Source organism: Siniperca chuatsi, linkage group LG14 (genome assembly GCF_020085105.1).
Source record: "Siniperca chuatsi isolate FFG_IHB_CAS linkage group LG14, ASM2008510v1, whole genome shotgun sequence".
Lineage (NCBI taxonomy): Eukaryota > Metazoa > Chordata > Actinopteri > Centrarchiformes > Sinipercidae > Siniperca > Siniperca chuatsi.
The window spans coordinates 29,078,440-29,089,371 of NC_058055.1; the positions used below are offsets into that span (position 1 = coordinate 29,078,440).

The following is a 10,932-nucleotide window of genomic DNA, read 5'->3' on the forward strand; positions in this document are numbered from 1 at the left end:
AAAGTAAAAGCCTAAAGTTTATTGTAACTGTAGAGAATGACACACACAACACAGAATAACTGCATGCAAACATTTAATATGTTATTATTATTTTTATCATTATTATAAAAGAAAACCTCCATATTGTCAAACACATGCATTTATTTTTCTTAAATACTTGTTTACACTTTCATTGATTAAAAAATACATGTAATTAAATAAAACCTTGAGGTCGCCATTTTAAGCTGCAACATTTATTGATATTTGGTGTTAACGAGCTTCAACAGTCAACCTGCGCTTCTGTAGCTTCAACTGCTGCTCATGACTCACAATAACAAAATACACACAAAAGAAGACAGAATAAAAACTTCAGTTGTATTTAATTTTACAACATTTAAAATGAAATTCTTAAATAAAATGTTAAATTTCACACAAACCTTAAAAAAAAATACTCATCTAGATTTTATTTCCTCAGTAGAAAAATAGACAATATCTAATGTTATTCTACAGAAATATGGAGCTGCACGCATAATGTCCACGGAGAATTAATGATGTTTAGAAATTATAAGATAAATAAATGAAAAGAGACGAAAATGTAGCACATACAACATAATCCATGTAAAATTAAAAATCTAATAAAAACAAGTTTGAAATGCGTTGAGCTCAACGGCTCTTATTTTGAAATCCTGAGCGGAAGTTCGTGTTCAGCGCAGTGACGCGGAAGTAGCTCAAACATATAAAACCTTATAAAACCGCACACACACGCAGCTGCGCGTCTGTTTGCTTCAATCTTAGTTTAAACCAAACTTACATAAAACCTTTAATGTTGTTTTAACTCCGGAGGTTAGCTTAGCCGTTAGCTTAGCTTCCTCACCGGGAAGAAGCAGCTCCGGTTATTTGACACGGTGGAGTCCAACATGGAGGACATGTACGTTAAACCAGGTGAGCGGGTCCAGATCCTGACGGTGATAAATAAAGTTAATACTGATAATAAAGTCTTGAAGTAGTTTCTGTCAGGTAAGGCTAACGGCTCGCACGGAAGTTCGGCTGGTTTGATCCCAGGAATGAGAGAAATGTCGTATTCGACGAACTGCGTTAAAAAATCTGGCAAGTTAATGTTCCCATAAACCTCTAGGCAATAATTACAACTCTGTAAACATTAATTATTGTATTTAAGAATTACCTTTGTGTTGTATTTAGTTCGGCATGCGAATAATTCACCAAACAGTAATTATTTAGGGGAAAATCCCGATTTACTCAAGGATAAATAGCATTATAGCAGGTACGTGGATGTTATGTGGCGGTGTAAATAAACTCTAACGTTACAACAGAAGATTCTGCCGAACTGAAGTGTGTTTGTTCATCAAATGCTGCATTTAGTGGCAGAACCTGCCGATTCCCAAATGTGCCAAGTCATGTTGTCCCGATTGAAAAGGCACCAAATATTCAATTGAGTTTGGTGTGACTCACGTGCCATTTAAATGGCAGCTGATGGAGCCCGTCCTGCTGCTACACCCGGTTCTGTGACCCAGATGTGGACAGGTGATGTGGACAGGTGATGTTAGTGAACTACACGTCCTGCCATCACAGCTGTCCTAATGTGTCTCATTTACAAACTATTAAAATCCGGGATGTGAAAAGTTTCACACGCGTGACGATTCGCTGCCACACCAGCAATCGGCTACTGGCTCAGAGATAACCCTGTCTCTGTCTGCGTTGCCCAGGTAACCAGGAGCGGGGCTGGAACGACCCCCCTCAGTTCTCATACGGCCTTCAGATGGCCCGCGGACCACAGAGGAACCTCCTGAACAAGAGAGCAGCTCCAGGTAAGAAAACAGTTGCAGGGACTCGGAGTTCACGCGGTCCGTTGTTTGCTGATGATACTGAATGTGATCAAGTCCAATACGACCTGACCTCACATGATCATACATGCTTGAGTTCAAACCCCGCCTCCTTTCACACCTGCAGGCAGCTGATTGGTCAGCTGACGCGGTCCCTGCAGTCTCTCCATGATGCACGATGGTAAAAACCTCGTCATTGTCAAACTCTCAAACATCTTGTCTCTGATTGCTCCTCAGACGCAGGAGCCCCACCCATGACTCCTCCCTCCTCCAGTAATATGGCCCCACCTCCAAGTGGAGTAGCCCCGCCCCCTTTACACCCAGGTAAGAGGCAGCAGAAGAGGAAGGGGTGCAGAACCTAATCTCATGTTGTGTTTTTTTAAATTCTTAAATGTCTCTGAACTCCTCATCTCCTCCTCGCAGCTCGTCCTCCTCCTGGCGGTGTGGCCACGCCCCCTCCCCCTCTGGGACCAATGAGAAGTCAGAGAGAGGCCGAGAGCAGCCAATCAGAGAGTGAGCCTGCTGTAGAGGGCGTGGTGTTGGTGTTGAGCCGAGCGCTCGCTGCCTGCAGACGGACTGTTAAAGTGAGTTTCCTGCAGTCGGACGTGCTGTTCTGCTCTGGTTGGCTGTGTGACCTTTGACCTCTGTGTGCAGGATCAGGTGTGTAATGACGTGGCAAAGAGGCTCCGCCTCCTGGAGGACAGCTGGAGGTCCGGTAGACTGAGCCTACCTGTCAGGAGACGCATGGACGCCCTGTCTCTGGGTAACCTGTCTCGTTACATACCTGCCTGTCTGTCTACCTGAACACCTGTCTGAACCCTTACCTGTCTTCCTGTCTGTCTCTCAGAGTTACAGTCCGGTCGCTGGGACTCCGCTGATGAGATCCATCGCTCTCTGATGGTCGATCATGTGACCGAAGTCAGCCAATGGATGGTCGGCGTCAAACGACTCATCGCCGAGACCCGAAAACTGAGTCCAGAACTCTTAGAACCACTTCAGAAACCTGCAGAACCAGTCCAGGAACCAGCAGGACTGGTCCAGGAGCCTGCAGAACCGGTCCAGGAGCCTGCAGGACCGGTCCAGGACCCTGCAGAACCGGTCCAGGACCCAGTCTCCCAGTCCTGACTCTGTTGATCCTGCAGTTTCTTTGTGCTCTCGGCAAACTTTGACTCTTTTAACCAAAACCAGGATCTGATGTCTGCTGTCCTCACATTCTTATTCACACTTCAGGGGTCAAAGGTCAGATCCTCAGGAGCAGGTGGGGGGTCGGTGGTGTTGGAGGGTGCAGTTGTTTTGATTTTGTCTGGGGGGGGCGGACTCTGGTCTCTAGAATCTAAATTCTTCACTCTGGACTCAGAAACTACCCAGACCAGCCGAGCAGCCGGCCTCGACCCTTTAATCTCCGACCTGTTCCTGAGCTCTCAGCTGATATTTCCACCAATCGCAGCACAGCTTTGTGCATTAACGGTGAACCTCCGTTTAAAGGCGGCGACCGCGTTGGAAGACGAAATAAATGTGGGAATAAATCTCTTCTTCTGTCCTTTTCGACGTCGGAACGTCTTCGATCCTCCGAGTGTTTTAGAAGCAGGAAGCCTCGGCCTCGCCGCAGATGACTTACAGGAAGTGTCTCAGAATAACAGAAGAAGAAGATCCCGAGAGCGTTAATGTAGAAATAACACGGAGATGAATCATAAGTGATTTGTTTTGGTACTTTTGAAACTTTTCCACTCAAATAGAAACTCAATTCATTTATTTTAACTTCATTCAAGTTAATTCATGGTCATCGTTCAGCGGGTTAGTTAGTTAGTTAGTTAGTTAGTTAGTTAGTCAGCGGTAGGATGGGATTACAAGACATCACTATTTTACAAACATCCGTCTTCCAGTTACACGTATACAAAACCAAAATAACATATTTGTGAAAAATGATCTGCAGTTAAACCTGATTAAAAGCTTATTTCTCACACGAACTGTTGAAGTCTTATTCCACGTTCACCAGCTCTGGATCTGCTCTCATCTCACTAAACTCGATGGAAAACAAATCGATTTTTATTTCTCCAGACTGACGAACCAGTTTCAGCAGTAAAGGACCAGCAGACCTGGACTGGGAACACAAAGATCTCTGATCAGCTGATCAGCTGATCAGCTCTCAGCTAAGAAAATTGATCTTTTCATGATTAAAAACACCAAACCAGAGAACCGTGTGCGTGTTTTTATTACTCATCCAGACAAATATCTTGCTGTCGGCTAACTGGTTCCATAACTGGATCATTATATTACAGGTGTCTGCAGTGTTGAGGTGTGACCAGCAGGAGGCAGCGCAGGATGATGCATGTTTATTCACTCCTCCTCCCGCTGATGGTTTGACGTCCACTAGTGTGTTTACAGTCAGTGTGGTTAGTCACATGTTTGTAACCTGGTCCAAAGTGAGCTGACCTGATCTTGGTTCATCTGCACAGTGGCAGAAGTGACCCACTGACGTGAATAAACATAAAGCTATTCTTTGAAAACCTTATTTCCATTTTCCTTTTAACAACGTTGTCGGATAAAATTCAGGCACGAACAGATGAATGAGCGAAGAAGTGGCAGCTGCTGCATCAGGATCCTCAAAGATTCACAAGATGTTTTTAATGTGAAACTAATTTAAATTTTATTTATGTATCACCAGTTCACAACAGAAGTTACCTCCCTGCACTTTTCCTACAGAGCAGGTTCAGACCGAACTCTTTGTAATATTATTTACAGAGACCCAACAGATCCCACCATGAGCACTTGGCCACAGCGGCAAGGAAGAACCTCCTTTAAGAGGCAGAAACCTCGAGCAGAACCAGACTCCGGGGGGGCGGCCATCAGAGCCACTCGAGTGAAACAAACTTCAAGCACTGCCTTCTTTCACCTGCGCAACTTCACATCACATCCTGTCTCAAAATGATGCTGAAAAACTAGTCCATGCATTTGTTACTTCTAGGCTGGACTACTGCAGTTCCTTATTATCAGGCTGCCTGAATAAGTCCCTTAAGACTCTCCAGTTGATCCAGAACGCTGCGGCACGTGTACTGACAAGAACCAGGAAAAGAGATCATATCTCTCCAATATTAGCTTCTCTGCACTGGCTCCCTGTAAAATCCAGAATAGAGTTTAAAATCCTTCTCCTCACCTACAAAGCTCTTAATGGTCAGGCACCATCATATCTTAAAGAGCTCATAATACCTTATTACCCGACTAGAGCACTGCGCTCCCAGGATGCAGGGTTACTGGTGGTTCCTAGAGTCTCCAAAAGTAGACCGGGAGCCAGAGCCTTCAGGTATCAAGCTCCTCTCCTGTGGAACCAGGTCCCAGTTTGGGTTCTGGACCAGCTCCACATTTAAGAGCAGGCTTCAGACGTCTTTGTTGATATGGACAGAACAGCTGTTGCTGATGAGGTCACCTGCAGATGTTTGACGGTTTCTGTAGTGAGTCAGCGCATCACTTCACCACTTCATCCACTTCACCACTTCATCACTTCACCACTTCACCACTTCATCACTGCATCACTTCATCACTTCATCACTGCATCACTGCATCACTTCATCACTTCACCACTTCATCACTTCACCACTTCATCACTGCATCACTTCATCACTTCACCACTTCATCACTTCACCACTTCATCACTGCATCACTTCATCACTTCACCACTTCATCACTTCACCACTTCACCACTTCATCACTGCATCACTGCATCACTTCATCACTTCACCACTTCATCACTTCACCACTTCATCACTTCATCACTTCACCACTTCACCACTGCATCACTTCACCACTTCATCACTGCATCACTGCATCACTTCATCACTTCACCACTTCACCACTGCATCACTGCATCACTTCATCACTTCACCACTTCATCACTGCATCACTGCATCACTTCACCACTTCATCACTTCATCACTTCACCACTGCATCACTGCATCACTTCATCACTTCACCACTTCACCACTGCATCACTTCATCACTTCACCACTTCACCACTTCACCACTGCATCACTGCATCACTTCATCACTTCACCACTTCATCACTTCATCACTTCATCACTTCATCACTTCATCACTTCATCACTTCATCACTTCATCACTTCATCACTTCATCACTTCACCACTTCATCACTTCATCACTTCACCACTTCATCACTTCACCACTTCATCACTGCATCACTTCATCACTTCATCACTTCACCACTTCATCACTTCATCACTTCATCACTTCATCACTTCACCACTTCATCACTTCACCACTTCATCACTTCATCACTGCATCACTGCAGCACCGACGCAGATCAGCACCACTTCATTAAGATCTGCGGCTGGTTCATGTTCCATCAGACGGACCGGAGACCCCGGACCTCGTTGGACCCGCTCCTGTTTCTGAGCGACACTTTTACACTTTTAAGGAGCTGCTGTCCTCCTGTTGTGCTGGTGTTGATCTCTGCTGCAGATCTAACCAGCCCAGTGCTCCCAGTGCTCCCAGTGCTCCCAGTGCTGCCAGTGCTCCCAGTCCTCCCAGTGCTCTCAGTGCTCCCAGTCCTCCTAGTGCTCCCAGTGCCCCCAGTGCTCCCAGTGCTCCCAGTGCTGCCAGTGCTCCCAGTCCTCCCAGTGCTCTCAGTGCTCCCAGTCCTCCTAGTGCTCCCAGTGCCCCCAGTGCTCCCAGTGCTGCCAGTGCTCCCAGTGCTCTCAGTGCTGCCAGTGCTCCCAGTGCTCTCAGTGCTGCCAGTGCTCCCAGTGCTGCCAGTGCCCCCAGTGCTCCCAGTGCTCCCAGTGCTCCCAGTGCTGCCAGTGCTCCCAGTGCTCTCAGTGCTGCCAGTGCTCCCAGTGCTGCCAGTGCCCCCAGTGCTCCCAGTGCTCCCAGTGCTGCCAGTGCTCCCAGTGCTCTCAGTGCTGCCAGTGCTGCCAGTGCTCCCAGTGCTGCCAGTGCTCTCAGTGCCGCCAGTGCTGCCAGTGCTCTCAGTGCTCTCAGTGCTGCCAGTGCTCTCAGTGCTCCCAGTGCTCCCAGTGCTGCCAGTGCTCCCAGTGCTCCCAGTGCTGCCAGTGCTGCCAGTGCTGCCAGTGCTCTCAGTGCTCTCAGTGCTGCCAGTGCTGCCAGTGCTCCCAGTGCTCTCAGTGCTCCCAGTGCTCCCAGTGCTGCCAGTGCTGCCAGTGCTCTCAGTGCTCTCAGTGCTGCCAGTGCTGCCAGTGCTCCCAGTGCTCTCAGTGCTCCCAGTGCTCTCAGTGCTCTCAGTGCTCCCAGTGCTGCCAGTGCTGCCAGTGCTCCCAGTGCTCTCAGTGCTGCCAGTGCTGCCAGTGCTCCCAGTGCTGCCAGTGCTCTCAGTGCTCTCAGTGCTGCCAGTGCTGCCAGTGCTCCCAGTGCTCTCAGTGCTGCCAGTGCTCTCAGTGCTCCCAGTGCTCCCAGTGCTGCCAGTGCTCCCAGTGCTCCCAGTGCTGCCAGTGCTGCCAGTGCTGCCAGTGCTCTCAGTGCTCTCAGTGCTGCCAGTGCTGCCAGTGCTCCCAGTGCTCTCAGTGCTCCCAGTGCTCCCAGTGCTGCCAGTGCTGCCAGTGCTCCCAGTGCTCTCAGTGCTGCCAGTGCTCTCAGTGCTCTCAGTGCTCCCAGTGCTCCCAGTGCTGCCAGTGCTGCCTTTAACTTCTGATCTGTGAACTGTTACTTTTAAAAGACCTTAAAGGAAAGTGAACTGATCTGAAAGTCCAGGACAAAGTCCACCTGCTGATGAAGATCATGTGACATGATTGAAAGCTCCAGAACAGCTACTGAGTGAATCCTTGTTTGTTCATGTCTGTAGTGAACTCTGCAGCCTGCAGGGGGCGCCGCCAGTTCAAGACTCGAACTTTGTCTTTGATGTTGCAGTTTATTATTGGAAGTTTGATTGCAGCAGCTTCTTCAGCTGCACAGACGAGACGGTCTGAACTCTGCTGACCGGCCAGCTCCGCCTCACGCCTCCTCCTCCTCCTCTTCCTCCTCTTCCTCCTCTTCCTCCCTGGAGAGAGGAGGAGGAGGAGGAGGAGGAGGAGGCTCGAAAAGAGGAAACCAAGCAGAAAAAATGAGTGACAGAAAGACAGAGACTCGTCCCCGCGGAGACGAACAAACCTAAAAACAGACAGAAAGAAAAAGAAGAGCGAGGTCCGTCCCGAACCAATCAGCTGCCAACAATTAGCTTCATCATCAATTCACTGAGCGATTGTTTGATCGATCGTCTTCAGACGTCTCGTTTGTCGGTCCACAACCCAAAGAGATTCAAATTACCAAAGAAAACCACGTGAGGAGACAGAACCAGTGGATTTTAGCCAAAAAAAAGACTTAAAAGTTAAATGATAATCAAAGTAGGTGCAGATTATTTTTCCGTCCGCCTTCTAATACGTGTTTGTCAAATTACACAAGTCCTCCAAACTAAATGACAAAATACACATTTGCTGTGACCCAGAATACCAGCAACAGGGGCGAACTGCCCCAGGGCCCAGACCTCCAGGGGCCCAGACCTCCAAGGCCCAGACCTCCAGGGGCCCAGACCTTCAAGAGCCCAGACCTCCAGGGGCCCAGACCTCCAGGGCCCAGACCTCCAGGGGCCCAGACCTTCAAGAGCCCAGACCTCCAGGGGCCCAGACCTCCAGGGCCCAGACCTCCAGGGGCCCAGACCTCCAGGGCCCAGACCTCCAGGGGCCCAGACCTCCAGGGGCCCAGACCTTCAAGGGCCCAGACCTCCAGGGCCCAGACCTCCAGGGGCCCAGACCTTCAAGAGCCCAGACCTCCAGGGGCCCAGACCTTCAAGGGCCCAGACTTCCAGGGCCCAGACCTTCAAGGGCCCAGACTTCCAGGGCCCAGACCTCCAGGGGCCCAGACCTCCAGGGGCCCAGACCTCCAGGGCCCAGACCTTCAAGAGCCCAGACCTCCAGGGGCCCAGACCTCCAGGGCCCAGACCTCCAGGGCCCAGACCTCCAGGGGCCCAGACCTCCAGGGGCCCAGACCTTCAAGGGCCCAGACCTCCAGGGCCCAGACCTCCAGGGGCCCAGACCTTCAAGGGCCCAGACCTTCAAGAGCCCAGACCTCCAGGGGCCCAGACCTCCAGAGCCCAGACCTTCAAGGGCCCAGACCTCCAGGGACATTCATTGTGCCAAATGCTTTTTGGTCACATGATTACTTGGAGTAGATTTAGTTTGGAAACTTGCACCATTAAAGTAAAACCTCGACCGGGTCCTGCGTCCACATCCAGTTCCAACCTTCATTACTTTAGATCAGTGTTGTGCTCACATGCTGCAGTCTCCTAAATAAAGTTGTTTCATCAAATGACCACAAACCTGGGCCAGGTAGTCCTCCATGGTAGTCCTCCATGGTAGTCCTCCATGGTAGTCCTCCATGGTAGTCCTCCATGGTAGCACACCAGTTTTAGCAGTAGCCTCGGTAGTTGCAGCAGTAATATTTGTAGTTTTGCAGTTTCCTGAATAATCTCTGAGCTGGCTGTGTTTGCAGTCTTACTTTCCAGCACAGACAGAGAGGATGCAGTTACCATGGCGACCGTGTGTGTGTGTGTGTGTGTGTGTGTGTGTGTGTGTGTGTCCTGGTCTGTGATTGGCTGACGGGGGAGAGTGGGCGGGCAGGTGGAGCATCTTAAAGCGTCACTCTCTCTCTCTGCCACAGATCAGGATAGAGAGACCGAGGGACGCAGCTCTCCTCACTGCTCTCTCCATCATCCCTCCATCTTCTTCTTCCTCTTCTTCCTCCTCCTCCTCCTCCTCCTCCTCCTCTTCCTCCTCTGTCCAGAACTAAAACTCTCTCTCGTTCTCTCTCCATCTCTCTACTTCCTCTGTTTCTTCTCTCTCTGTTTCTTCTCTCCTCCATCCTTCAGACAGACAGACGGGTCGAACTCTTGGCCTTCATCACCACCACCATCATCATCATCATCCTCAGAGGAAGACGGGAAGGGAGCCCCCTGACCCTCGCCCCGCCGGGTCACCATGGCAACGGTCATCTGCACTCGTTTCACCGAAGAGTATCAGCTGTACGAGGAGCTGGGCAAGTAAGTATCATCATCACCACCATCATCATCGTCAGTTTCTAACACTGAATTATTGAGCGACAATCAGAAATATTGTTATCATTGATGGTAATCAATATGTCTCGTTGTTATGAATCTGATTTATTATCCTAGTTTTAATTATTCTTATATTTTAATTTGTAGCGCGGTCTTTTATATTTAGCTTTGTTATCATTTTTATTAAAACTTATAACTGAAATGTAATATTACATTAATATTTTCTACATGATTTTCAATATATTTGCATATTTTTCTTATTATTTATCTATGAACATTTTTATATATTTATTTAGATGTTTTATAATATTTTATTTAATTTCTATTAAACATATTACAATTTGGACTTTAACAGTATTTTCTGTATATATTTCAATCAATTATTATGATTCTTAGTAGTAAATTACAACTTTTAATGCTTTTCTAGTTGTTTTAATTTATAATATTTTTTATAAAATGTCTTTTTTATAGTTTATTTCTGTAGAAACTATAAATATTACGTAGATATTTTAAGTTCTTACTCTTAATAATTGCTAATACAACAAGATTAAAAAGACGTATTAATCACTTAAATCAGTCGGGTTTACGTGATCTAGATCATTTATACATTATTATATTATTGATTGAGTTGCTGATCAGTCTCTGATCAGTAATGACAGATAGATGGATGGATGAGTGTATCACCTTTCTGACCCCATCCCACTCACCGCCCACACACACACACACACACACACACACACACACACACACACACACACACACAATGCCAGGTCTCTTACATAATGTGAAGGTGGGCGGCTGAATGCAGCTTTCATAAGAAACACAGACAGAAAGCTTCTTTCTCAGTTCCAGGGATCAATATGATTTATTTATACTTTATGAATATTATTCTTATTGATCACACTACAGTATTCTTTAAGAGCAATAACCTCGTCCATAAAGTAGTAGTCAAATTAAATCTGAGCAGCAGGTGGAGAAATGCTTTAACACCAAAAACACTGGAGCCTACATTTCCCATAATGCACCTGGACAGTGCTCTCGTTAGAGCCTCCCTGCCT

General features: G+C 47.6%; 3 protein-coding genes across 4 annotated transcripts in view; all 3 read left to right on the forward strand.

The window, feature by feature from the left end:
• Positions 1 to 675: 675 nt before the first annotated feature.
• Positions 676 to 3,787, forward strand: sra1 (steroid receptor RNA activator 1). Of its 2 annotated transcripts, none has more exons than XM_044221861.1 (6): positions 676 to 921; positions 1,704 to 1,805; positions 2,058 to 2,144; positions 2,244 to 2,404; positions 2,475 to 2,583; positions 2,668 to 3,787. In XM_044221861.1, exons 1-6 carry the CDS (start codon positions 897 to 899, stop codon positions 2,943 to 2,945), a joined length of 762 nt encoding a protein of 253 aa, XP_044077796.1. In that variant the 5' UTR covers positions 676 to 896; the 3' UTR covers positions 2,946 to 3,787. The 2 variants fall into 2 exon arrangements, with proteins under 2 accessions (XP_044077796.1, XP_044077795.1); XM_044221860.1 differs by having other exon boundaries at positions 887 to 1,086.
• A 3,607-nt stretch (positions 3,788 to 7,394) lies between these two features.
• Positions 7,395 to 9,344, forward strand: LOC122888024 (basic proline-rich protein-like). Its single transcript, XM_044221862.1, has 2 exons — positions 7,395 to 8,168; positions 8,270 to 9,344. Exons 1-2 carry the CDS (start codon positions 8,157 to 8,159, stop codon positions 8,990 to 8,992), a joined length of 735 nt encoding a protein of 244 aa, XP_044077797.1. The 5' UTR covers positions 7,395 to 8,156; the 3' UTR covers positions 8,993 to 9,344.
• A 280-nt stretch (positions 9,345 to 9,624) lies between these two features.
• Positions 9,625 to 10,932, forward strand: part of camk2a (calcium/calmodulin-dependent protein kinase II alpha) — a 32,802-nt gene continuing 31,494 nt past the window's right edge. Inside the window, 1 exon segment of the mRNA XM_044221863.1 lies at positions 9,625 to 9,859. Coding sequence (XP_044077798.1) covers positions 9,798 to 9,859 — 62 coding nt within the window. The 5' untranslated portion in view covers positions 9,625 to 9,797.

Coding starts and splice junctions, on each gene's coding strand:
- sra1 (XM_044221860.1), top strand. CDS start 1,044: ATGAGAGAAATGTCGTATTCGACGAACTGCGTTAAAAAATCTG. Junction 2,405..2,474: donor CCTGCAGACGGACTGTTAAA/GTGAGTTTCCTG, acceptor CTCTGTGTGCAG/GATCAGGTGTGTAATGACGT. Junction 2,584..2,667: donor CATGGACGCCCTGTCTCTGG/GTAACCTGTCTC, acceptor TCTGTCTCTCAG/AGTTACAGTCCGGTCGCTGG.